The sequence below is a fragment of the Cyprinus carpio genome, chromosome A4 (assembly GCF_018340385.1).
Source record: "Cyprinus carpio isolate SPL01 chromosome A4, ASM1834038v1, whole genome shotgun sequence".
NCBI classification, from domain to species: domain Eukaryota; kingdom Metazoa; phylum Chordata; class Actinopteri; order Cypriniformes; family Cyprinidae; genus Cyprinus; species Cyprinus carpio.
This window is the reverse complement of record NC_056575.1, coordinates 22501755-22529578: the sequence shown is the minus strand read 5'-3', so window position 1 is coordinate 22529578 and position 27824 is coordinate 22501755. Positions and strand designations below refer to the sequence as shown.

Below are 27824 nucleotides of genomic sequence, written 5' to 3'. Positions count from 1 at the left end.
TTTTTTATGAATGACAAAGAGCTGATAGTTAAGCTGGATGTTCACAGATGGATGGATCTACTATCAATTCAGTCTTTACTATGTTTCCACTGAGACGAAGAGCTGGACTGAGAGCAGAAGATACTGTAGAGAGAGAGGAGCAGATCTAGTGATTATAAATGACAACAAAAAACAAGTGAGTGAAAGGTACTTGCTTAACCATATTCTGGGGGCACGTTTGTAACCAGAAGTGAACTAAATCTGACAGGTTTACAATATGGACATCCTTTTAAGTAAAAAAAAATCTGATTGTTTTCTGTGATGGTAATAGGCATTTCTAAATAACGGAAAATATATTATATATAATAACAATTAAAAAAAAGTCATTGGAATGTTCTTATTTAGTAATTGTGTGTGTGTTATTTGTGAGAGATGTAATTTTTTTCCTTATTTTTTCTCATCTATTTAGGATTTTGTAAAGAAAATATCCTGTGGATCTCAAACCTGGATTGGTCTGACTGATATTGAAGTGGAAGGCACATGGAAATGGGTTGATGGCAGCACACTGACCTTTTGGTGAGAAAATCACTGAATTGAACTGATTATTATGTGATAAATGGTTCATTACACACAGAAAGCAACTCAGAACATCTAATGCTGATCTGATGCAGGTTCTGGAACTCTTATGAGCCCGGTGGATATACAGAAGAGAACTGTATTGTCACAAATTCAGTAGGATGGGCTGATTATCCATGTACTACCTTTTTTACATGGATCTGTGAGAAGAAAAATTTAAAATGACTTCATTTTATGCAATGGCTTCTATTATGTAATACTTGTTTATATTTAGCATAAACATACAGGAACACTTTAAAACCAGGAACTTTTGAGTCATTTTGACATTTACAATTTTGGTCTTACTACTACCATTATAAAGTAAAGTCTTGAAATTACTAACTTGCACATTTATCATATTTGTCATCTCTATTTGTCATCTCACATGTTAAAGTTATATTTTCAGATTTATGACATTTCTTTTTATGTAATGCTAAAACAATGCTGATCACTTTCAGAAGTTGTAGTGATGCTTTTCAAAGAAAGAATGTGAAACACATATATTGGTCACATAATTTTCAGTTTTTAAATATTTTTAAATATAATTTCACACACAAAGCAATAGCGTATCACATATTGAATATGCATTATTTTTATTCTCATCTTTGTAACAAATTAGCTCAAAGTGAGATGTACATAATTAATCATAAGAGGTTATTATTAACTACATTCATTTCATTTCATTTCATTTCATTTTATTTTATTGCTCCATGGTAAAACACAAAACATTTCATTTTATTTTCTTTAGTAATTTAATTTTCCCATGTGCAAAAGGGATCAGAAAGAAGATACCGGAATCTTTAAAATATCTGTCCCCTATTCCAAAAGCAAAACAACCTGTTCTTAAGGAGCATCTAAACAACCAGGGGAAAGTTACACTGACAAAAAAACAATGTTGGTTTAAACATCAGCATTCAAGCAGTATAATAATTCAGGCAATGCCCAAACAACAAAACAACAGTAATCCAATACATACATACTGACCAATATTACTAAAGCCAATATATATAGAGCAAAACAAGGCCGTTCACCATTTTCAATTAAAAACCAAAAACACCCATAGACCCCTCACCAGATTAATACTGACTGAATACGTCACTCTGTTTATAGTAGCTAACTTAAACTGACCAATATTACTACAACTTTTAAGATATTTTGCAAGGAGTTCCAGTTATTTTTCCCAACTCCCATAACTGAAGGGCACATTTGTTTTAATTGTTGTACGTGCAGGATTGCACATTTTCTTCATGGAATTACTGTGTAGCATTATATCATTCGGTACAATAAAATGATTTGTTCGTCCGCAGGGCAGACAGTGTTAATCGTTTAGCGTTTACAGTCTAAGTAAAATTATTTTACTACTAATACATCTGCTCCCAGAGCATGTAACGAAACGCGGAATTTAAAGTTTGACCTCGTCCTGTGAGCAGCAAACACAGACGACCAAGTGTGAATACATATGGATGTTTATTAAAAGAAACTACAGGGGAACATGCAACATCTGACTAGCACAAACACATTACACACATTAATCATAGATGCCAACGCAAGGAAGGCATGGATAGATAGAGAGAGTGCATAGACGCGCAAGAGAGTGGAGAGTCATGGCAGTATTTACTCATAAACTAAATCATAACCTGTTAAGAACCATCAGAGAATCTCATCACCTTAATTAAAAGGGGTCAAAGCCTAGAAGCGCATCTAAATAGTTAACAAGCTGTTACTTGCATTGGTTTTGTAGTTGCTGAGTAAAGTGTCCCGGTGCATGTATAATGCATAGATTCCTGTTGAATCCTGTTAGGGGTGAAACCTTCGTCATTTCATCCATGGGTTGACTGCTCCAAAGTGAATCAGCAAAGTTGCTGAAAACTGCCAGAAGTTCGGACTCCCCAGAAGGGGAGTCGCGAGGTGTCCAAGGTGATGGGTGTCTCCAGGGGAACCGCAAGTTAAGAGAAGCCCACTTTTTGGGTGTGGAAGAGGTTTAATCTGGTTTCCCGGTAACTCCCCTTTTGGTTGGATTGACCAATAACAAGGCTTATAGTTTCAGCGGAAAGTGTTTCTTTGTCTCAATGACACCTGATTTGCATATTTTATGAATGGAGTGATGAACTAGTTATCTGGTAACCAAACTATGGTACACAATAGTATGATGCATTTTAGGCTCACATAGTGTACATAATTGTTTGGGGACTAAAAAAGCAGATCATTTTGATACCAAGGACAACATATGTCGAAGATCTTAAAGAAGAGATCCACTCATATACCTGAGTATAAGCATTGAGAGTCTAACTAATACAAATCAAGAATTGTAACTAGGCTACTACCATAGTGAAACATACAAATAATACATGCATATACCAGATACATTTGTAACTGATTAATTATAGTCTAAATTAATAAAATGTGTGTGTGTGTGTGTGTGTGTGTGTGCGCGTGTGTGTGTGTGTGTGGTGAGAATGTGAGTTGGCTGCTCAGCCAGGCCCATTAGGTGTTAGGCCCATCTAGTTATCTCGGAATGTGTTTGAAGTTGGATGGGAGACCTTAAAGAAGGTCTGCTCAGTATCTTCCAGATAATGGGGTAAACCTTGCCATTACGCACTCATATAAATGTATACTATGGGGCCAGATTCTGTAATTTATATGCAAATGTCAAAAGGCTAAAGGAATTTCTACAACATAAAGCCAAACTATCGTACATGATCCTAAGCAGATGCTACATCTTTATTATTTTCTTCTGGTAATGCCAGTATGAGTTTTTGCAATTAAAGCAAATTTCAGGTTTTAAAGGTATTAAAGCAATACAGAAAATATATAAAGTTAAAAGTTTTACACAGATTAAAGTGCAAAAGAACTATAAAGACCAATCGATGTCACTTTACAATAAGATCTCATTAGTTAACCATTAACATTCACAATGAGCAATACTTACATTTGCTACTTAGGTTATTAATCTTTGTTAAAAAATACAAGTATTAGTTCATGTAAGCTCATTAAATAACGGCTACAACTTTCGATTTTAACAACGTGTTATTAAATATTGAAATCCAAAGATTAACGAATGTTAAGAAGAATTTTTCATTGGCAGTTAATGAATTAACTAATGTTAACTAATGAAGCTCTAATGTAAAGTGTGAATGAACAATAAAAAAAATCAAAACACTTTCAAACAATATCTAGGGCATGTTGTATTCCAGATTAAAATAAAAATAAAAAAGTTTGAAAATGAATTGCCTATTTAGTCTAAATATTTAAGTATTTGGCGCTGTGATGAACACCATGGCGAATCCACAAAATCTGAATGGCTATTTAAAATTATTTAAATATGTTTTAGAAAGTAGCAGCTGCTTTATTTATGGGGTTTCCAGGGTAAGGACTGCATTTTCTGCAATTTAGCGCAATCTGCTGTCAGTGAGTGAATGTGTTTTCATTCAGCGCATCTCTCAAGTGTTCCCCCATGTGCTTCTCATGCTTGCTTGTTTACATCAGAGCGCACACACCTCTTTCAAGCAGCATACAGCGGTGTTGTGCATTTTGACCAGCTGATGTGAATAGTATTCTTAAAATGCATTCCATTTGTAATATATAATTATTCATGGTATTTAGAAGTGCCCACGATAACAATATCATGCATATTCATTACCATGATATATCGCATTACCGAATACCGGCACATGTCTAGTTTCAGTACAAGTTTAGCTCAAATTCAACAGACAGCTTAATGTTATCTTGCATAATAAAAAATGAATACGGCCAAAGTCTACCATTCTCCAGTTTTCGTTGCCCTGCCGAGAAAAATGCTTGCTACACAGAAACAGTTTCGATGTGTCAGAAGTTGATGACCAACCAACTGCCCGCAGTTGAGTCTAGCCCTGGCAGCATCGCAGGGAAAGCCATGCAACACACCCAAATTTTTAAACCAAACATCTCTCTTCTACTATGTGATCTCACAGTTTGACAGGTCTGTCATTGGAAAGCATCACATGCTGTCATGAATAATTAATAGACAGTGTCTTTGCATAGGATAAGAAAACTCAGTCTCATTAAATATGAGACAACGACGTGTCAGCAAAGTATAATAGTGTATTGCCACGTCACAACCTGACGTTGACACGATGTAGATTTCATACCCAGAAGACGAAAATAGCATTTCAGGACCACTTAACTTGAAATTGTACTAAAATGTAAACAATTAACTTCTGAAGAGTAAATAAGTATTTAACCTATGCAAGCAGCCTGACCAAAGATCTAAATATGTCCTACAGTTCTGGTGTTAAAAAAAGTTTAGCCATTTTGATCCATTTATTGTCGTTATATATTGTGGACAAAAGAAGCCTAGTCACCTTGAGGAGTTTCTTTCTGACTTCTTGAATGAGTACAAGCATCTCAAAGACAGTGGAATAAGTTATAAAGACCAAACTTACAGCGTCCAATGAAGCTCTGATCTGTGATGCGCTAGCAAGAGCGAATCTAAAATGTATTAAGAATCATAATTTCTATGATAGTTGTGAAAGATGTGTTATCAGAGGTGATCATGTTGAGGGAATAATTGTGCTCGATAAACAGGAACGCCATGCTCGATCAGATGAAGCTTTCAGTAGAGAAGACTACAGTAACCACCAAACCAGGCCTCAGCCCCTTAATTGCTGCAGGAATTCCTTGTGTAAGCTCATTTGTGTTTGATTACACACATATGGTCATCTTGGGAGTAGTTAGAAGCCTCTTGATATTCTTGACTCATGGCCCAAAACGTCTGTCTGTAAGACAAAGGTATGAGATATTCCAAAAATTGAGATCTGAGTGGGAAGACGCCAAGAGAATTTGTACGGCAACCCCGGGCTTTACATGAACTGGGCAGGTGGAAGGCTATTGAACTACATCAGTTTTTGTGGTACTGAAAAATGTGTTGTCTTCTGAGAGTTACATGCATTTCCTGTCACCGACTGTTGCCATGTCCATAATGCTGGAGCCAGATGACAGAACTTGAAATGCTTACCTGCAGTTCACTCAAGAACTAATGAAGCACTTTGTCATGTGCAGTATTGACCTGTGTATAATGTACATGGACTAATGCATCTTCATGAAGACGTCAGGCACTTCAACCGCTCATTAAATGAAATTAGCTGTAACTACCTGCAACAAATCAAGAAATGTATGTGATAAATGGAAAAAGTACCCTGGAACAGGCGACTAGGCATTTGTCAGAAGTTGAAAATGAGCAAAACACAACCTGACACACTTCTGTGAAAGTGAAATTCTGACCCAGCGCCACACTTCCACATTATTTCATCAGCCGTGCAGCTCCAAACATCTGCTATGATATGGATTTATGCTAAATGAAAAACTAACATGCATATACTGTCTTTTTCAAGCCTTGTAATCCAGGGCTGCGTGTGTGGAGAATGGAAGGGAAATGGAGGGTACAGTTGGAAAGACATAATTAAGAAAACAGTTAGATGGCCATATAATAGAGCAAAAGAAGCTTTCTATATGAAAAAGGACCCCCAGGATGACTGGCTGATGATTGATGAGAGAAAATATAGTTTTTTTTACAGTTTAATTTTTTTGTATTATTACATTATGCAATTGTATGTGACTCCTAGATAATATTTGTGACTGAAAACTATAACCTGACCAGGTGAGCAGAGGAGAAGGAGGAGGTAGTGGTTGGGGACGAGAGGAAAAGAGCTTAAAGAACTTTTGATTATGTTGTTCAGATGTTTCTCTTTCCCCTTCCACTCCACAGCCCACTTTCTCTGCAATTTTTTTAACTATCTGATGCAGAAATAGGGGTTTTTGTGACCCTTGAAGCTTTTCCTGTTTCTGTTCAGATACGCAGTAGAAATTGTGAAGCATGAAGCACTATTTTATACCTGAGTCTGTTAATATTAATGCTGTGGAAAATAATCATTTTTATGATGGATTGCAATGTTGACATGAAGGATTCTGAATTAATGCATAAAAACTGTGTGTGTGTGTGTGTGTGTGTGTGTGTGTGTGTGTGTGTGTGTGCGTGTGTCTCTAGCACTTTTTTGCAGAGGGAGAGCAACAGTAACTACTCATTACATTTGTGAAAACTGGTAGCTGAAAATATATGCTGTCACAGATGAGAGCCATTTATGAAAGTTTTTGCAAATTAATGAAGAACACATTCCAGTTCATCCAACAGGTACTTCTCATGTTGGGCCACAGTAAACTAAAACCCAGGTTACAAACACTGAAAAACCAGCTTACAATGAAGCGTGAGAAGCTACCATGAGAATATTGTAAATCATTTTATAATTGAATCATTACTCTCTCAATCATAATCCAATTGAATCGTGAGGGGTGTGAAGATTCACACCTTTCGCAAACATGACCTGTTATCTATAAATTTTCCATAAACAGCTTGAAAAAAATCATAGTAGTAAAGTTATCAAGAATGACATGAAAAGACATGGTATTAAATGAAATGTATTCAGTAACTAACTATCTTAGCTAACACTATTTTCACATATTTGGGGTCCATTCCTCGAACCTCGATTAATACATCTGAGATAATTTGACAAATCCCAGATCTTTTAGTCCTGATAACTGATCTCTGGCTAATTTGGTTCTTCAAATAAATTAGCAGCTTTGATTAAAATATCTGGATTAAAGGATTAGTTCACTTTCAAATAAAAATGTCCTGATAATTTACTCACCCCCATGTCATTCAAGATGTTTATGTATTTCTTTCTTCAGTCGAAAAGAAATTAAGGTTTTCGATGAAAACATTCCAGCATGTAGTCATGGACTCCAAACGGTTGAAGGTCAAAATTACAGTTTCAGTGCAGCTTTAAAGGGCTATAAACCATACTAGATGATGAATAAGGGTCAAACGCAGAGAGAGAACAAAACATAATGCCATTCACGAATTAGAACCACAAAACAAGGATTTATTAAGGAAAATGTAGGAGGATTTCAATATAAGCCAAGAGGAGACTGGTTTTCCTTTGCTAAAGTAAGGAAATGTTGTTTCCTTTTCTCCTACATTTCCCAGAGGTGCAAGTGCAACCCATTTTTTAAAATGACCAATCGTTTCGATAGATAAGTCACTTATTCATCGTCTGGTATGGTTTATAGCCCTTTGAAGCTGCACTGAAACTGTAATTTTGACCTTCAACCATTTGGAGTCCATGACGTCTACTACATGCTGGAATGTTTTCATCAAAAACCTTAATTTCTTTTCGACCGAAGAAAGCAATACGTAAACATCTTGGATCACATGGGGGTAAGTAAATTATCAGGAAATTAATATTTAAAAGTGAACTAATCCTTTAAATTGTCTGAGATTACTGCATGATGTCATGTTCATTGGAAAGGGCAGGTAAATCGATACTCGAAATCACAATCAGCAATGCAGTGATTGGCTGGCGACAAGACAGGCATTTTTCAATATCAAGAGCATTAATGGTGCATCATAAAAGCTTTTTGAGATTTTAGGAGTGAGTCTGCATCTTATGTGATGCATCAAGGCCACCCACATTAAAGCTCACCATTCAAATGAATGCACGGCTCAGACAAACTATATGTAATGTGTACATGACTGCAATATAATTATGAGATAATTATTCCTTCGAATAAATCTCTCAATAAGTAAAACTGGTAAAATAATAATAATAATAAGTAAAAATTTATATTTTTCAAAATAATTTACAATTTTTTGTGGTTTAAAAAGGTACACTTGTAATCTGGATCATGTCAACAACCTGGATCATGTCAAATCCTGGATCATGTCAAATTGCCAACAATAAAATCTAGCTAACTGAGGTTGTATTCACACATGTCTTGTTTGGTTCGATGGAATCAAACTCAAGTTCGTTTCCCCCCTTGGTGCGGATCTTTTGGGCAGGTGGGAATACAGCAATCGCACTTGGGTGCAGACCAAACAACCGAACTGAGACCCAGCTGAAGAGTTGGTCTCAGTACGGTTCATTTAAGGTGTGAACATGACCCAACCTCGATCCAACCCAATTGCTGAAACCCCTGCACGTTTTTGAGTTAACAGCCTCCCATAGTCGGAGTTGCATTATGGGAAAGTGTTGCGTTATACCTAATACCTAAACTTTATACCTAATCTGTCTTCTGCACAGTGCCACTGTCAGCATGCCATGGTAGGTGCAAATAAGAGCATGCTCTCTCCGCCGGAACTGTTCAAGTTTATTTGTATAGCGCTTTTTACGATACAAATTATTGCAAAGCAACTTTACAGAAAATTAAGTTTCTACAATATTTAGTAGTAGCTTATCAGTGGTGATTGTCAGTTTATGTGCATACGGCAGAAATGTTCGGAAAAATCAATAAAACACGTAAACACATACGATTAACACTATTAACAGCAATTATGCAATCAAACTTATAGCAAAATGTGGTAGTTCTGTATGTTGTCTCTGGGTTAGCATCATCTGAGGTCCTCTTGAGGGGTTGGCATCATCTCTTCTCAGGTGTTATGGATCCAGACTGGAGCTTGTGTAAATCCTAGTTAATTTACATCCCGTGGTAAAACAGAGAAACAAATAGAGACATAATTAGTGTAGCTGCTGTTCCAGCCAAGTAAAATTAATTAGTTTAACCCAAGCTAAAGAATAATAATGCGCATTTGATCAGATATAACTGCAGTCCAAAATTATGAGGTGCATTATTTGAATGCTTGGCCAAAGAGGTGTGTTTTTAATCTATATTTAAACAGAGAAAGTGTGTCTGAACCCTGAACATTATCAGGAAGGCTATTCCAGAGTTTGGGAGCCAAATGCGAAAAAGCTCTACCTCCTTTTGTGGACTTTGCTATCCTAGGTACTATCAAAAGTCCAGCGTTTTGTGACCTTAGGGAGCGTGATGGATTGTAGCGTGGTAGAAGACTAGTTAGGTACGCTGTAGCTAAACCATTAAGGGCCTTATAACTAAGTAATAATATTTTGTAACTGATACGGAACTTAATAGGTAGCCAGTGCAGAGACTATAAAATTGGGGTAATATGATCATATTTTCTTGACCTGGTAAGGACTCAAGCTGCTGCATTTTGGACTACCTGTAGCTTGTTTATTGAAGATGTGGGACAGCCACCTAGCAGTGCATTACAATAGTCCAGTCTAGAGGTCATGAACGCATGAACTAGCTTTTCTGCATCAGAAACAGGTAACATGTTTTGTACCTTGGCAATGTTTCTAAGATGGAAGAATGCTGTTTTTGTAACATGGGAAATATGATTTTCAAAAGACAAGTTACTGTCTAATATAACACCCAGATTTTTGACAGTAGAGGAAGTAACAGTACATCCGTCTAATTGCAAATTGTAATCTACAAGATTCTGTGTTTTTTGGTCCAATAAGTAATATCTCTGTCTTATCTGAATTTAATAGGATAAAATTATTGGTCATCCAATATTTTACATTTTTAACACACTCTGTTAGCTTAGATAATTTAGAAGTTTCACCTGGTCTTGTTGAGATATATAGTTGAGTATCATCAGCATAACAGTGGAAACTAATCCCGTATTTTCTAATGATATTACCAAGGGGCAATATGTATATTAAAAATAGCAGAGGACCTTGGAGAGATCATTGTGGCACTCCATATTCTACTGGTGATAAATGAGATGACTCCACATTTAGATAAACAAAGTGGTAGCGATCGGACAGGTAAGATCTAAACCATCTTAAAGCCTGCCCTTGGATACCTGTATAGTTTTTGTAATCTATCTATGAGTATGTCGTGATCTATGGTGTCGAACGCAGCACTAAGATCAAGTAAAACTAGCAATGAGATGCAGCCTTGGTCTGACGCAAGAAACAAGTCATTTGTAATTTTAACAAGTGCAGTTTCTGTGCTATGATGGGACCTGAAACCCAGTACCATCCTGCAGTACCATGAAGCTGGATTAGCTGGCTAGCCAGATAAATTTCAGTTTTGTTTGCACCAATCCTGGGTTTTAGGTACCATGAAAGTGGCTTGGATTTTAGCTGCATTCATTGACATAGTAACTTACTCTCCACGGCTACCCTGCTCCGGGGCAGGTTATGTTCTGGGATAAAGATCACAAACTGAAATCGGACCAATCAGATGTGAACAAAGTGACACATGTCTGACGCAAGTTTATAAGTCACTCCCCAAGTTTATCTTGCTCCAAATTAAAGGTCACTAGTACTAAAAAATAAAATAAGATTGTCTGGCTTTGATGATAATAACTTATAATAATTATATAAATATTATAATATAAGTCTATGATTTATATTATTAATCCATTACACACAAGCAATTTTAGTTTAAGTTATTATAAATCATTTATTTTATATGAATATTAATATATTCAGAACATATGTAAGCTGTAGAATCAATAGATGATGCTTTAAAAATGACTATGTGACCTTACATGTTTGAGTCTCTATCACTATATATTTTTAACTATATAAACTAACTTAAGTTTCACTTGTGACTGCACTGATAGAGCAAGATAATTTTATTTGTTCTCTTTCATGAACAAGTACTTTTTGTAAGTGTAAATGTGTTTAAATTTGTCATAATCTACAATCTCTTAACCTTTAGCAAAACCTTTAACCATTGGAATCTCGCTGGGTCTCTCGCGAGAAGTAAATCATACTTTCTCTGTGTTGCAAGGCATGTGATTGGCTGTGCACCGTGATGTCACACATTCATGTGCACGTGCGCCACAAACTCAGGATCAAACCCTGAGTTGACAAAGAAAGTTTATGATCAGCGTCATGGTACCAACAAAACCGGATTGGATTGGAGTGGTTTGGTTTTGTCAACTCAAAACTAATCCTGTAACTGAATTTGTTCAACGACCATCATAATACAGGCCTCAGGTCTTTCCTGCATTTCATTGGGTTTTTAGTTCTGCCCTCAGTGACCTAGTTTTCCTTAGTTGTGCTTATTATGTCATTCAGTTCACCTGTGTTTAATTAAGTCATCGGTCCCTCTCTTGTTTGTATAAATAACTCCCTGTTGTGTTCAGTCCCTTGTGTGTTATTGATGTTCATGTGTTGTGCTGTCTTAGCGCCTAGAGTCATTGTCTCCTCTGTGGATTTATTATTAAAAAGTGAAAGTGAAAAAAAAAGAGAGTGACGTGACATACAGCCAAGTATGGTGACCCATACTCACAATTCGTGCTTTGCATTTAACCCATCCAAAGTGCACACACACCGTGAACACACACCCGGAGCAGTGAATGTTAAAGAATTAAAGAATGTTCCTCGGATTTCTCCTGTGTTGTGCACTCTTCAGTGCACAGCACCATTACAACTATGTGGATAAGCATGATTGCATGTCTTTAGTAATTAACTTTCTTAAAAGTCTTTCCATTGCATTTGTAATACAGCCAGATCCAGTCTGGACCAGGCTCCAGTCTGAAGTAAAATGCATGTTTGTAAGAAGTAAAAGAAGAAATAAACCATAACTTTCGGCTAAAATACAGACCGATTATATATATTATATATATATATATATATATATATATATATATATATATATATATATATATATATTACCTTTTTTAAACTTACTTAAGTGTGTAATGTTGCTGTTTGTGCATGAAAAAGATCTGCAAGTTGGAAAGCACAAAGCTCACACTAAAAGTTATTCTCAGTAAGCACTGTTTATTGTAGTCCTGTGTACATTCCTGGAAGAACTCATCACAATATTCCTCTTTTAAACAATTCCCACCCAATGAAAAAAAGAATAGCCTGTTTGATTTGTGTTAGTAGTGTGTTGTCGCCAAATCCAAGTGTTTCACAGATTTAATATAATGATATATGTGATTCTTTTCCCAGTTGTTTAAGGCCCTGATATACTTAAAGTGAAATCTAAGAAAGAAAGAACTGACATGACGTCATTTCAAACAAAAGTTTTGGGAGTTTGAAACTGCTTGCCAAAGCAAACTTTCTGGAAAAGTTTGTTCTGACTGCAAAACACCTTCATACTACCATTGGTCAGTGAGCCGCTTTATAGTAGCAAATTAAGTTTTGCTTTTGATGAAATGAGACACCACACTGTTTTTCATGTTTAATACTCCTGTTTGCTTTTAAGCAATATATTGAATAAAGTGCCAAGTAAATACATGTGGCGTGAGAGCCCATGTTCCTAGCTAACAATTTTTGGTTCCCGGAACGTTCCCTGTTGGTTAGCCAGGAAAGTTTTCTTAACATTAATAGAATGTTCGCTTTAGGTTACGGGAACGTTGCCATAAAGTTCTCTAAAAGTTCCCTGAACGTTATCCTAACCTCTTTACTCTGATATACCCTGCTACACTCTCGCGTCCCATATAAGTGGCATGGAAGACAGACGGATGGACCTTAATAATCAGTACTACAAACCATGTCTTGTTTTAAACTATTGTTTAATCATTAAAGATAATCAGAGTACATTTAAAGTGTTAGTTCACCCAAAAATGAAAATTATTTCATTAATAACTCACCCTCATGTCGTTCCAAACCCGTAAGACCTCCGTTCATCTTTGGAACACAGTTTAAGATATTTTAGATTTAGTCCGAGAGCTTTCTGTCCCTCCATTGAAAATGTATGTATGGTATACTGTCCATGTCCAGAAAGGTAATAAAAACATCAAAGTATATAGTATAGTTGCACCACGACCTCCTGAAAACGTTTTCATTCCGCGTCATCCCATCAAGCTGTCGCTGGATCCGATCCTCTGCTATCAATGAGAGGAACGTCTGTACTTCCTTAACAAAACACAAATTATTTTGTTGTTTAAAAAAGGTGCACTTGTTCAAAAGTTGCGTTCGTTCAAAAAAAGTTGCACTCGATCCTCGCTGGCTGTGCTTATTTAATCTAGCAGGTCTCGTGTCGTAAATTCAATGACACAGGTAATGGAGATTCTTCCCGGCCAATCAGTGATCAGTAGATTTTACACGTCACATTCTGGTAACGGTACAGCTCACTTGGAACCTCAGCTGAGGTGGTACTGAAAAAAGTACCAGGTACTGTACACAGTGGAAAACCCTCGAAAAGCGACCTTTACGAAAAATAAGTTTATTCAAGTGTGCTATTAGTATACTTCTTTTAAACTAAAATAGGAAAGTATACTTTTAGTTTACTTTTTATGTACTTCTCAGAAATGGGCTTTATGTACTCCTCAGAAATATACTTAAAATGACATTTAAGTATACTTGACTTATACTTACAAAAAGTCTAAATATACTTGAACTTTACTTAAGTATACTTAATAAAATAAACTTGAAGTATACTACTTTTTGGTAAGGGGAGCCATACCATGCAGTGGAAAAGTGCCATAAGTTGGTCACATTGCTCTTTGGCAGCTATTGTTGTTGTTTTTTTCTCCTCCCATGTTCACAGGCTGCAGGACTCTCTCATCTGCCTGCCCCATTGTGAAGCCAGGTGGAACGTAGGCATCTGATTGCTTTTGTTGTAAGAAATTGTGAAGGCACAGTGCTGCCAAAGTGATTGTCACTGCTTTGTTCGGATAAAGGCAGATGGTTGTGGGGAACAATCCGAGTCGGTTTGCTAGGATTCTGAAAGCATTTTCCACCACACTTCTTGCACGTGATAGTCTATAATTCAAAATGCGTTGCTCAGTCGTCTGTGTGGGTACCGTGTCAGCAGGTTCTTTCTCAGAGGGTAAGCTTCATCTCCCACAAAAGCATATGGGATGATGATGTTTTTGTTTGGTAGCGCCTCAGCAGGAGGAAGGTTTAATTTTCAGCAAATCAGACTGCAGTATGAAACTCTGCATCTGAAACTCTGCCTTGAACTCCCACATTTGTGTAAATAAATCTGTAGTTAGCATCCGCTACCGCCATTGACAGAATGGAAAACCTGGACTTATAGTTGTAGAATGTGCTGGCGCTGTTGGCTGGGGCCTAAATAAATATGTACTTTCCATCTATTGCGCCAAGGCAATGAGGGAATTGCCACTTCATGTCAAATCCTTCTGCAGTTTTCCTCCACTCTTCTTCAGAAGTTGGTGTCTGTAAACATGACATTGCCAGATTAACAACACACAGCTAGTTTAAAATTCTACTTGATAATGGCATAATCAGTATGATCCTCTAGAACCACATCCTGCTAAATGCAAGTTCAATGTAAATAACAATGCTTAATCTAAAGTTTTATTAACATTGAAAAATGCATTAACTAACATGAACACCACATTTCAGCATTAGAATAATCACTCAGAAACATCTGCAAAGGTTTAATTAGTCTGCATTGTTGACAAAAACCACTGGCATATAATTCACTGACATAACCGACTGTGTTTTTAAAAAAGCTCCACATGTCCTGTAAAAACAATCCACACAAAAGGCAGGGAAACATTGGAATGAAAAGTTAGTGAATACTTTTTTAAAAATGTTTCTAAAGTGATTTATATATCTTTACACTACACGGTTATATTTGTTAATGGCCAATAAACCTGTTCCAATGAGTATTTCCTCTGCCATTTGTCTTCTTAGTTTGCTTGTATGTTTCCCAGAAGGACTGTTGCTGAAATGGTGTGGAATGTCATGAAATGAACCCGTTTCCTTTGCCATCTTCAAAAAAGGAAACACTAATTGTGCACTTTTGGAACTTTTTAGATGTTTTCACCCAGTTGCTCCCATTGTTTGGACATAGAAAGAGAAAATTCTTCAAATCCACATTTGTGTTCATTGAAAAGGTCGTACACATCTAGGACTGCATGAGGATGAGTAGCCTATATGATAAAAGAAATTTTATTTAAGATTTTTACACTGGGGCCCCCAATTATGGTCTTGTATCATATGTATTGTACAAGTAGTAGATCTTTAAAAATACCTGTATGACAAACACTCCACAGCTGGTTGCATCTTCTTGAAACTCTATGCACTATTTGACCAATTTTCCATTGAATATTTACCAGTTGTTCTTTTCCAGGCAATTCAGCCTCATTCTGTATTACTGTCTGTTGGACAACAACAGTTTCATTCAGCCATCCTGTGAAATTGTTTTAATTTATCATATTATTAATTAATGTGATGAAAAAGACTTTTTGGGATGCATTCGTCCACCTCTCAACTTCAGTTTCAGCACTTGCCGGATCAACAACAAAAATTTGTCTGGACAGAACATGCAGGTCCTAACAGAACACAACACATCCAACTGAATATTAATTTAAACCTCTTGTTGTTTTTTTATATGCCAGTATTGTCATTATCATGGACTTTTAGTTTATTTTCTTTCCTCATGTTTCCCTTGAACCTAATTTCCCCTTGTGTCTGATTAGTTCATTCTGTTCACTTGTGTCTAGTTTATCTTAATTTGCCTGTGTATTTAAGTTCCTGTCTGTTCAGTTTTTTTCCCCCCAATGTTTGTCGGAAACGTGTATCATATGCGACTTAGGCTTCTTTTTTAAAGTTGCATGAAAAAAATCCAGGGTCACGGGTTGTAGTTTTTTGGGCTTATTTTAAAAAATATGGTTGCTTGTTAGGGAAATCTGACAAGCAGCTTCGTTTCTTTATGTTCGCCATATCCTCCAATGCACTGATTGACACTCTGTCTGCTCACAGTTAATAGCTAACGAGTGCAATAATATTAAAGTGCTGCAGCGTAATTTGCCAAATGTTACCCTCCCTCCTCCCCATCATTGGAGAAAAATCATGTTCAAAAAGAAGGCGTCCTATACTAATACTAAGAGTAAATACATTTGGTTTCAAATAGCCTTTTAGAAGGCTATAAATAGGTGGCTATGTTACATCCCCTTTGAGTTTTTCTCCTTTTCCATCTCTCCAATACTATTCTGCTCACAGGAGATCGGAGATGAATTTAGTTCCCACTTTGTTGCAGTTTGCTGATTTTTGTAAAATAACTTCTGTTTTTGCTTTTCAGATAAAATGGTGGTTTGTTTAATACGTTGCAGGCTCATTTATTGGTAAAAAATAATTGATAATACATCATATTGATAAGAAACCATCAAAAATAAAGCTGTGGTTGCTTATTTGTCTTGTGAGAGTTGGCAACAGTGGTCTGAACCGGTCACTTTAGGTTTGAATCCCAGGTGAAACATATAATTACAATAAATAATTGAAAGTTGCATTTTTACTGTTCTGTTCTTGTAATGTCGTAACATCTCTCTGACAACTAAATGAACTCTTTGTGAATGTTATTTTGGTCTTGAAAAAATTAACATTAATGAAACACATCAAGCCACAACGCCTGGCATTTTTTTACATACAAAGATTTTTAATTAAATATATTTCATTGTTCTGCTGCATTAACTCCACTTTTATACTTTGCGAGAGTTAGGTTAAAACAGATGTGCGAATGTGTGGTTTGTTCCCGAACCTGTTGATCAAAAGCAGATTCGGGTCTCGAATCACCTGTGAAATGCCTTGATGCTTTGATTCGCCTTAGTCACATGACATGGGTGTTTCAAAACATCTGTGCTTCAGGATCTTGACACCGTGTCGAAACGTCAGTTTGCACCTGATTGTGAAAAGTATATTCTGTTTGAATGAAGTATTAATTCTAAAAAAAAAAAAAAAAAAAAAAATTATAAGAATTTGTAGTGCTTACCACAAACATCCAGTGGTTGTTTCTTACATTGACAAATGAGACGATTCCACCAAATAACTCAATTAACCAATTTAACATAATAAACTTTTATTAAATAATAAAATGAGTTCATATTATTTTAAAAGTACACCATGCATACTACTGTATTTCAGAAGATATTTAACTCTCCATAACCTTAATAATTTGACAATACAGCAATAGCTGGGTTTCCATCACCCTGTTTTCATGCGCATTTTGAAGTATCGCATCAGAATCAAGTGATGGAGGGTTTTTGACTTGTGCGAAAAAGGGTTTATGTGAATAATGGGAGATGGAAATGCATTTTGCGAATAAATTTCTCCAAGCGCATAAAAGTCATGTGACTTTGCGCTATGGGACAGTAAATCCTGACTGACCAGCAGACCGAACTTGTTCCACAGCATCTGAAATGTTGTTATATGGACATTCAGAAATACCCGAGTAAAGTCTTTCATCAAAGTATTTCTGTATAATTGCATCCCAGAACTGTTAAACGACTGCGTTCCCAAACAGCAGCATCCACCTCCGAAAGTGATAACCGCATTCATTGTGTTTGGTCTGCTCATTCTGAGGTGAAAGTAATTTATTATATAGGAAAATTATTATATTCAGTACTTTCTTCTACTTTTCTTAGTGATGTAGACCTATAGTGCCAGTTTATCAGGAAGTGACGATTTTAATCCTAATATGATAAAAAGATTATATTAAGATTCCTAATGTAATATAATTTAAAAAGATCTCAAATTAAGAGTGAGAGACATGATGGCCACTCATGGCAACCCATACTCAGAAATTAAAATGATTAAAATCAGAGATTGAAATGATTAGTCTTGGGATTACAACTAATCCACAACACCACTTCTCCACATAATCTCTCATTTGGTCAGAGAATCAAAACTCAGCCTTAATAATAGCAACAATCTGTTCACTCTGGGAATTGCTTTGCATCCCAGTGCTCCTCTGCAAAGATTATGTCGGTTGATGGCCTTCGAGGTCTAATTAACAGATCTTTGGGAAGGTTGTTCCTTAAAATGTATTCGAAATATTTCCCCTTTAAAGATGCATACATAATCCTAATGAACTCTGTTGCCCTGAGAAATTTGTGTTTGGAAAGTATGGAAGATTTTTACAATTCCAAACCATTTTTCTACGTGAAAATTAGTGTCTCTGGTGTTGCTGATTAGAGGTGAAGAAAGTGCCTCTGCCTTGTCACTGGAATTTCTTTTGAGATTTCCCAGTAGAACCCCACTCCAAAGTGTGTATATGGCCATGTAGTTGTCCATAACTTATCAAATTATATCGGACAGTAATAAGGATTGTCATCACTGTGTTGCTGTTTCTCCTCTTTTTTAGGACTGATATGACATCACTGTAAAATTTCCTGAACAATAGTTTTTGATGTAGTCTTGCCCATCTCCCACTTGTCTGGGACATCATCTTCAAAGATGTCTTCCACATTGGTGTCTTTGTTAACGATAAGATTCTCCCAAGATTGTTTGCCACACTCTTGCTGGCATGTGTTGCAAGCAAAACCATACAAAAGTGCCTAGGAACTTTATCAAGGGAAACAGAATTTTACAACCTGGGAAAAACATAGATAGCAATTTTTTTCAGAAATGTCTGTTTTTGAATTGTGGACGATATAGATGAGTTGCATTGTTGCTCTAAATGTACATTTATCTGAATATCAGAGAGATACACAACCAAATGTAAGTGTGCTAACATTTCAAATAAAACTGGTGAGGTTGACTTAGCAAAATGTGACACATCCAATATGGATGCACACGTCATGGAAGAGTTCCTAATCAAATGTGGTACCTTAGATATCACTTATACGTCCGGTTTTCACATCACCTCACTTCAAGAGTCTACTGCTGCCTCTCCACAACTGCACAAAGTCAACCAAAGCGAGAAGACCTCAACTACTACAGAGAATGCGTCCACTGACGCAGCATGTCCATCTGCTGGAAGCATCAAAGAAGTACAAAACCCCACCTCAACAAAGAAAAGAAAACAATGAGAAAATACAAAAAAAAAAAGATGATGGAGAAACTGTTACCTAATCTTCTCCAACTTGAGATGAAGACATGACATTTAGACTACATTGCAATTTCATTTGATGAGTAGTTGATATTTACCACATACCTCTGCACACTTTTTTTTTTATTTGAATATTTAACATTTTAACAAGTTCAGGTAAATCATATTAAGGTTTATAAAGTTCATATTAAAGTTTCATCATATTAAAAGCAAAATGTTCTATATTTCCAACAATTGACACCTTTCTATTTATTTTCTCTACAGTATAACCTAAAAAAAGCTACATTTTAAATTTCACACAATATTATATAAAAAGATTCAACAAAACTATATAATGCTCTTTACTACTTGTATACTAATATTGTACATCCATATATATGTGCTTATAGTCTTTCAGATTACAAGGTAAATGCATTAAGCACAATTCTCATTCTTTAGAGACCTTTTCTTATATTGTGACAGATAAAAAAAAATGGTCAACATATAATTTTCATTAGCATGTAGTTCTACTAATAAAAAAAGTTCATGACTTAGATTTACTGTCATATCTTTGTTTGGGATTCCATTTTCTATAGTAAACGTTGATTACTTATTTTACCATTACTTATTTTACAATACATTATTTTACTTTTCTTTTACACAAGGTTACCAAAGACCAATAACAACAATACAAATATATTTCTTTCTTTTAAAATTCTGAAAAAGATTTAAACCAAACCACCTGCCAACAGCTGCTGTAACATTTCACATGGGTGTGTAACGGCTATATAATAAACAAATTTGTAAAACTGATAAACATGAAAGACAGCCAATGAAGGAGGTACCTACAGGGCCATAGAGATGGGCAGTTAACCCATTTGGAATGGCTACTGCCTGGTATTTTAGGCTGTGACCATTGTACAGGATCCTCTGTGTTATTCCTGGTCTAGGTATGGGTCGTACAGTACTATCTATGAATCCAAAGCAGTTTTTAAGACGGGCTCCCATTTGATGGATGCAGTCTGTAAGTTTCTAATGCAGCAGGGTTCAGTATGTTGTCATTCCACGGAGTTATCCTCTGATGGTGTGCAGCATATATATAATCCAACATGGAGTTTGCAGCCATGCACAGGACTGGGAATTGACGGTGACCAAATCTTTGCATCATATCACTGTACCGGCAAGGGTATGTCAGCCTCTTAAGCAGCATACACAGCACTTCTACTCCTCCCATAACACTTCTCTGATCACAGATGATCTTGTTGGGAATCCTGAGAACATCTGCCAGGATCGGCAGGTCACATTTTCTGACACAAAATTCATTTATACATTCATCCTCCTCCATGTCATCAAGATTAAAAGGCGAGTATATTTTGCATAGTAAATCTTGGTTTTTAGACTTATTGTCAGAAGAAGAGTTTTTAGTCTTGTATGATGCCAATAAGTTGTCGTTTAATGCCAAAAGCATGCTCTCTCTTGCCTGTTTAAATGGCATTTTTTTATCATGCTAATGATTGAATGTTTCACCATTCTCTCGGTTGTTGCTGTTGCTTAGTGATTTTTGCGCTCTTTGGCTATGGCAGTTAACAGTTTACATCTATCAGTGGTAGAGCATTGCATTAGCAGCGCAAAAGGTAGTGGGTTCAATTCCCAGGGAACACACATACTGGTAAAAAAATAATAATAATTGTATATCCTGAATGCTCTGTAAGTTGTTTTGGATAAAAGCGTCTGCTAAATGCATAAATGTAAATATTCTCAGAACTATAGTTTTCAACGTCTTCAAAAATAACATTTTGATCACTATTCACCACATCCACCATCAAATGACAGTGACACTTATATTTCATTGCATACAGTAATTACTCTGCAGTAAAGCAATTCAAGACAGTTCAATTTTTGATATGATATGTTTTATTCCTGTGGTAATTATGATTGAAACATCACGTCGTCATTGTCTATGATACAGTTTGTGGAATAAAGGTGAATTGCATTTATTGAGTCAGATAATAATTGTTGCATAGGAAAAATATACTTAAACTATTTCACGGGCCTAAAAAAATAATAATCAGAAAAGCAAAATTATTCTATATTGTTTTATGGAACCATTTTGTTTTCTAAAAAAAGTCTCAAAATGTACAAAACTTAAAACCCATCACATAATGTAAATAAGTTGTTATAGAATAAGAATGTCAATAACTAAATTTTGAGGTGACCATATTTATTTTTTTGCTCATCCAAAACACTAAGCCGTAAGTTTTGAAATCCATTGCAGAACTACTCTCAATTTGTCATTTGAAGAAAAATGCAATCGTTGACGTTTTTGATCATACTGATTTGTCCACAGTGAAGTTCAGCCGATGTCTTTTTTTATTTGGGCTAGTTAAGTATCTCATTATTTTCTAAACTACACACAAACCCAGAAACTAAATACCCAACAACCAATCAATAGCCACAACAATCATACCAATTAAAATTATCTTTTCTTATTAAATCATACATATATATATTGTTTGTGTGTGTGTGTGATTTTATATATTGATTAATCCTCATAATCCTCCTCCCTATTGATCTTCAACACTTTCAGTAATAGCTTCTTCACAGATCTTCACAGATTCAGTTTGAGTTCCAGCCTCAGTCACATCTGCAAACATAATTATGACAGTACCTTTAGTCTCATGCTAGTTGTTTGTTCATGCAATAAACAACATTGATTCACAATATATAGGACCTTACTTTGAAAACAAATAGTGTTATCTCAAAACTGACACTTAGTCTGACCCACAAATCTACAAAATGACTGGATTGTTGCTTTCTAAACTGCAATCAGGCTGTAAAGTAAAGTGTTTAAACGGTCATATTACTATTTCCCACTGACAAAGGGCATCACTGACTGACAGCACAAACCTTAATCCAAAAGGACCCAGTTTACAGCATTTCAGTCGCACAGCAATAGTTTTTAGAATATGTATATTGAATAAGTGTAACGTGTAACCAAGGAATACTATTATGGTAGCATGGTGGCTTTTTATGATGACCAATCCAGTTTTCAATTACAGATCAGAGGTCTGACCCCACTTTACTGTAAAAAAAAAAAAAAATCTTATTAACGTAGTATGTTAATATTATTGCAAAATTATACTGTGACAGTCATATCTTTGACAAAATACAAAACAAAACTTAATACTTAAAATCACGTACACACCTGAACGATGCCTGTACAATCTCTTGCTGCTGAAGAGCACTGTTCAGTTGGCTCTTTGTAGCCTGGAACTCATTTTTAAATAGAGCAACTTTCTGCTCAGCAAACCACTTCAGCTGAACCTCATGGACGAGCATCTCCATTGCCCTTTGGTTTACTTGCAAACTCTGCAAATATACCTCCTGTTGAGGCATTCCAATATCCAGGAATGCATACTGCAAATACAAACAACCATCATGCATATCACTTATAAAACATGAACACAACATGAATGGACACTTTAGAAACATGACTATTTAAATAAATACTAATGTTATACCATATACATGTATGTATACACACACACAAATATGTTATATATCTAGATATTTTGTGAAATGTAAAATTTATTTCATGCTACAGCAATACAAATTAGATTATGGCGGGACAAGTACCCCCTTACAGTTTGTGTGGTTTGCACTGCCGAAAATACTGAAAATACCATTAAAGGCATTTCATGTTTTTCACCATGCATTAGTTTCTCATGAATGCAAACTACATACACATTGGCCTACTCATTTTATATTTTTAAAAGTCACATTTAAACAATTTAATACTCCAAGACACAAAGTTAAAAAGCCTTTAATAAACTGGGCTATCTTCATTATAAAATTGTTGGCCAACGGGCTACAAACACAAGCATTGTGTTCAAATTGGTTTTTGTTTTTGTTGGTTTTTTTTGTTTGTAGTTTTTTTTTGTTTTGTTGTTTTTTATGTTTTTGCATTTTTATGTTGATGCATAACTACATTAGTTCATAAATTACATTTACCACCACATTTATTTGTTAATATTGTTGTTTGGAAATCACCTCTTTCACGAGTTCACACTTAGATTGTAGATACTGTTTTTTGGATGTCTACTTTTTGACGAGTTCCCTGGGGGAGGGCTCCAGGCCCGGAATATAGCCCGAACCCAAAGAACTCCCCCTATCCCTAATGTGGGATAAAAATAGATTAGGAGTGAGGAGTTGGGGTGGAGGAGGGATGCCGGAAAACTGTCGCGGGACAGAGGTAAGTAGGCTGCATTTATATACCCGTATTGTGCCAGTTAAGATGGTTAGCTAAATGAGTTGCACCTGTGCCAAATTGGTTGATTATCTGATCGTGCTCCTCCCGAACCTTGTTAATAAAACATCATTTCATAAGTTCACCCTTACATCTAATCTGTTAGCAAATAGTAAGCATATTTTGGCATGCTGTCCTGGGGGAGGGCTCCGGGCCCGGAATATAGCCCAAACCCAAAGAACTCCCCAAAAGAAGCTAAAAGGCATGGGACAGCAGCCAGAGAACAAAATTTTTAGTTGCCACCCCAAAATATCCATGCTGTAAAGAGAAAAGGTGCAGAGCGACCGGGAGAGCCCATGCAGTGCTCGACGGGAGCTGCGGCCCTACATGCCGCTATAACAGGAGCACGATGGCAGATATCAAATGAGGGATTCTTGCTGCATCCGAAGGGTCCCCCTTGCGGCTGGATACGTAGCGTGATTCGATGCATCGGATGGAGGGCTCTCAGAGCAACCGAAGGGGGCCTGCGGCCCTGCTGCACCGGAAGGGAGAGCCCTGTCTGATGCTGAATAGGCAAGGACATTTGAAACGACGGCTGGAAGGCCCTTACTGAGACCAAAGGAGCGGTGACTACTGCATTGGGAAGGAGAGCTTCTAATTAATCAAGTAAACCACATGACTTAAAAACGCTGAAAAAATAAATATTTTTTTATTTTTTTTTTAACTGATCAGGGCTACATGGGCTGCCTTTATGTGGTGTTGATTATACCTGATGTAACTTTTAAAAGCGTCTGATGACCAACGACCGAGGGCCTGTATCTGATTCTGAGAGAGACCCTTTTGAGCTGCTGTAGTTGCTGCCCCAATGCAAAATGAGTGGCTCGAAAAAATTTCTGTGGGTAAGCCTGATTGAGCCAGGATAAGTTTAAGTGTTTTTGGAACCAAAAACATGTAAAGGGGTGGTTAGAGTCGTTGATGAAGAGAGGGTCCAGTGCGTATTTAGATTGAGAGTTGCTGAGTTGGACATAAGAAAAGAGAGCCTGATAAGGTTGATTTGGAAATGGGAGATTAAAAATGCATATGTAGTGTCCTTTCCTTTCTTGGTCTGTCTTACTTTGTTTAATGAAGTAAGCGATAGTTTCGCTATCAAGCATGGACAAATCCGATATTGTCAGGTGGAGTTTGGGGTTGAATTTAGAGGTTAACCGAAAAAAGCCAATAAAAACATGGCATCTAGGGTACGAGCGGTATGGGTCGAATGGTACCCTGTGCGGAGATTTTGGATGCAGTTTGTAAGGATGTCCAGAGTTATAGGTTGTCTGGAATCTGGGTTTGATGGTCGAGAGTGCTGAATTCCTTTGATTAGAAGAGAAGTTTGAGAATTATTTATTTCGGGGGAGGGGAAGCCGTAGATTAGTTTATGAAAAAATTTAATGCCACTTAAGTAAACTTTAATAGACTCTACTTGGAGGTTCTTCACGGAATTAAGGTAGGAAATAAATGAAGTAATTGTGAGGAGAGAAATATCGGGAAATGGCAGGTTATAGGAGAGGTGAAAAGCTTTGAAACATCTCCAGGCTGTTAGAATGGATAGTTCTGGGTGAAACTGCTTGGAGGATAGAGTCGATTGACGCGTCAAGGAGAGGTTTTAGGGGATGAGTTATGGGAATATGAGTTGCGAATAAAGAGGTACTGGGGTTGGTGATGGGTCTGCCTCCGGAGCCAGTGCTCTGAATTTCTGAAACATAAAACGAGAGAGAGAATCAGCAATTTGATTTTTGGATCCGGGAATGTGTTTAGCAGTTATGATAAATTGATCGCATGCTGAAATCCAGATTAAACGTCTTAGTAATGGCATGAGACCGAGGGAATGAGAACGGCCTTTATTTATGCAATGCACGGTCACTTCGTTGTCGCAGTATACTAAGATGCTGCTTGACGTCCAATTTGTTCCCCATAAAAAGGCAGTGACAGCTAAAGGGTAGAGTTTGAACAGCGCTGAGGACTGGGGCGAGTCGAGCATCTGAGGGGGGGCATGGAGACGCGAACCAACGCCCTTGGTAAAATCCCCCGAAACCGACAGATGGGGCTGCGTCGGTAAACAGTTGAATGTCATCAGGGAGAGAAACCAGATCGCTGTAGAAAAAGGTTAAACCATTCCATTGTTTAAGGAAGGTAATCCATAAACTGAGTTCCTTACGACTTGCCTGATTTATGATAATTTGATCATCTAAGGCATGCACGGAAGATGCGAGTGCGAGGAGATGAGAGATGAATGGGCGGCCTTGTGGGATTATGCGCATTGCGAAGTTAAGATGACCGAGCAAGGAAAGGAGATTGCGCTTTGAACAACTTTGGCACTCTGCCAAGGAAGAAGCCACTAAGATTATTCTATCGATTTTTTCCTTTGGCAGAGAAGCCTGGAATTTGACTGAATCCAGGTTAATGCCTAAGAATTCGATGAATTGGGTTGGTCCCAAAGACTTCTCCTGCGCGATGGGGATTCCCAGCTCTGCGAAAATTCTTTGAACAGTTGTGATATTTTCTGCTGGGATGGCATCGGGAGGAGATATGATAAGAAAGTCGTCGAGCAGGTGGATTAGGTGAGGAATTGAATAGTTGCTAGATAGAATCCAGCAGATTGCTTCTGATAACATGTCGAAAATTTTTGGGCTACTTTTGCATCCGAAGGTTAGGCCTACTGAGAAATAAAACCTGCCACGCCAGCGTATCCCAAATAAATGCCATGAATCTGGGTGGATAGGCATCACTTTGAAGGCAGAAGTGATGTTTACTTTAGCCAGCCACACACCGCGACCTACATTTTTTTTCATGGTGATCGCTTGATCTATATCATGGTAGCGCAGAGAATATTCCTCCAGGGGTATGAGGCTATTTATGCTGGAAAATGGGGAATTATGTGGGGCTGATAGATCGATTATCAATCGCTTTTTCCCCGAAAATTTCCTGGTAGCCACTCCGATAGGGCTGATTCAAAAATTTTAAAGGGGGGAGTATCGAAAGGCCCGATCATAAAACCTGACTCGACTTCTTTTTTGATTAAATCATCTACTGTATCTGGCTCTGCAAGAGCAGATCGAAGATTGTTGCACATAATATTCTGTGAGAGCGGGCATGTAGTGCCTGGATTAAATCCCTCTTTGAGGCCAGACAATAGATAATTAGTAAAATTAGTGTCTGGGTGATGTGAAAGTTAGAAGGAGAGACGAAAAATATTGGCGATGAGTAGTTTCTAGATTTTTTTTATTGGTAGCTTTCATGACTGGGCATACTGTACGGGCATGAGGCCCGCCACAATTACAGACATGGAGTAACTTGCATTGCTGTATCACACATCTTTCTCTGTTGAAGTTTCCGCAGACCTGTTGGTTGCCAGCGACTGAGAAAGATTCTCTCCTGAAATCCGATATTGGATTGGTAGTTGCAGAACGTGGGACATAGCTAGTAGATTTGACTTGCGACGGTTCTGGGCCGGGTATTATAGCGGGATTAATTTGCGGGCGTGAGATGGTCGAGTGAGCTACTGACCTGCAGAATGCGCATGATAAATTGCGCCAACTAAAAAATTGTGGAGATCAGAGTCTAGTGCGCCCCAATAGGGGCACTGATTCCACTGAGCCACACGAACCACGCATTTGGCAGAAAACAACTTGTGGTACGTATAGAAATGGGTTCCCCCTTAAGACAGTGCGAGTTCCGCGACTATTGCTAGATAATCATTTAGTTTGCGCTGTCTATATGGAAAAACTGAGCAAACTATCTCTCTCTAGGAGATTGGGAAGTCGCGCCAGTGGGCGCTGATGCATGCGGCGCGGCAGCTGAAGGCGCTGCAGTGCTTGGTTGAGAAAAGGTAGGCAGTGCAGTGGGAGGAGCAGCTGAATCTGGGGTGCGGCCCAGGCTTGCTGATGGCCTGCTACGTCCTGACGCTCAAGGGGAGCTGGAACTTGATCTGGAATAAGATGATCTCAATCCCGCGACGGTCCATTTCCCAATGGTAGGGATGGATGGTGAAGGCAAGGAATAAGATGATTTTGGGGATTGTAATGGCTGTCTCGATGGTGGAGGTGAATGGAGACTTTGCGGCTTAGGTGCGCGCGTAGCAGGCCTTGTGAGTTTCCGCCCGCGTGCTGAGGCATGGGGCTCGACGGTGGATCCAGGCCGAAGAGGAAGTGCCTTAGAGCCGAGTGCCTTAGAAGTGCCTCTGATCGTGCTCCTCCCGAACCTTGTTAATAAAACATCAGTCGTCATTGATTGCAACAAATTTGGATGGTGAAAAGTCATTACCTGACAATTAACACAGTACCTAGTTAATCAACTCTAAACAATATTCACACTTATACCTAATCAATAAACAAAAACAAAATGACCTATCTTAAGTTAAAACACA

At 37.3% G+C, this 27824-nt stretch overlaps 1 protein-coding gene across 1 annotated transcript; it reads left to right on the top strand.

The window, feature by feature from the left end:
• Nucleotides 1–37: 37 nt before the first annotated feature.
• Nucleotides 38–27291, top strand: LOC122140922 (C-type lectin domain family 17, member A-like). The gene is made up of 4 exons (XM_042746376.1): nucleotides 38–211; nucleotides 449–555; nucleotides 651–711; nucleotides 27208–27291. Exons 1-4 carry the CDS (start codon nucleotides 38–40, stop codon nucleotides 27289–27291), a joined length of 426 nt encoding a protein of 141 aa, XP_042602310.1.
• Nucleotides 27292–27824: the final 533 nt, after the last annotated feature.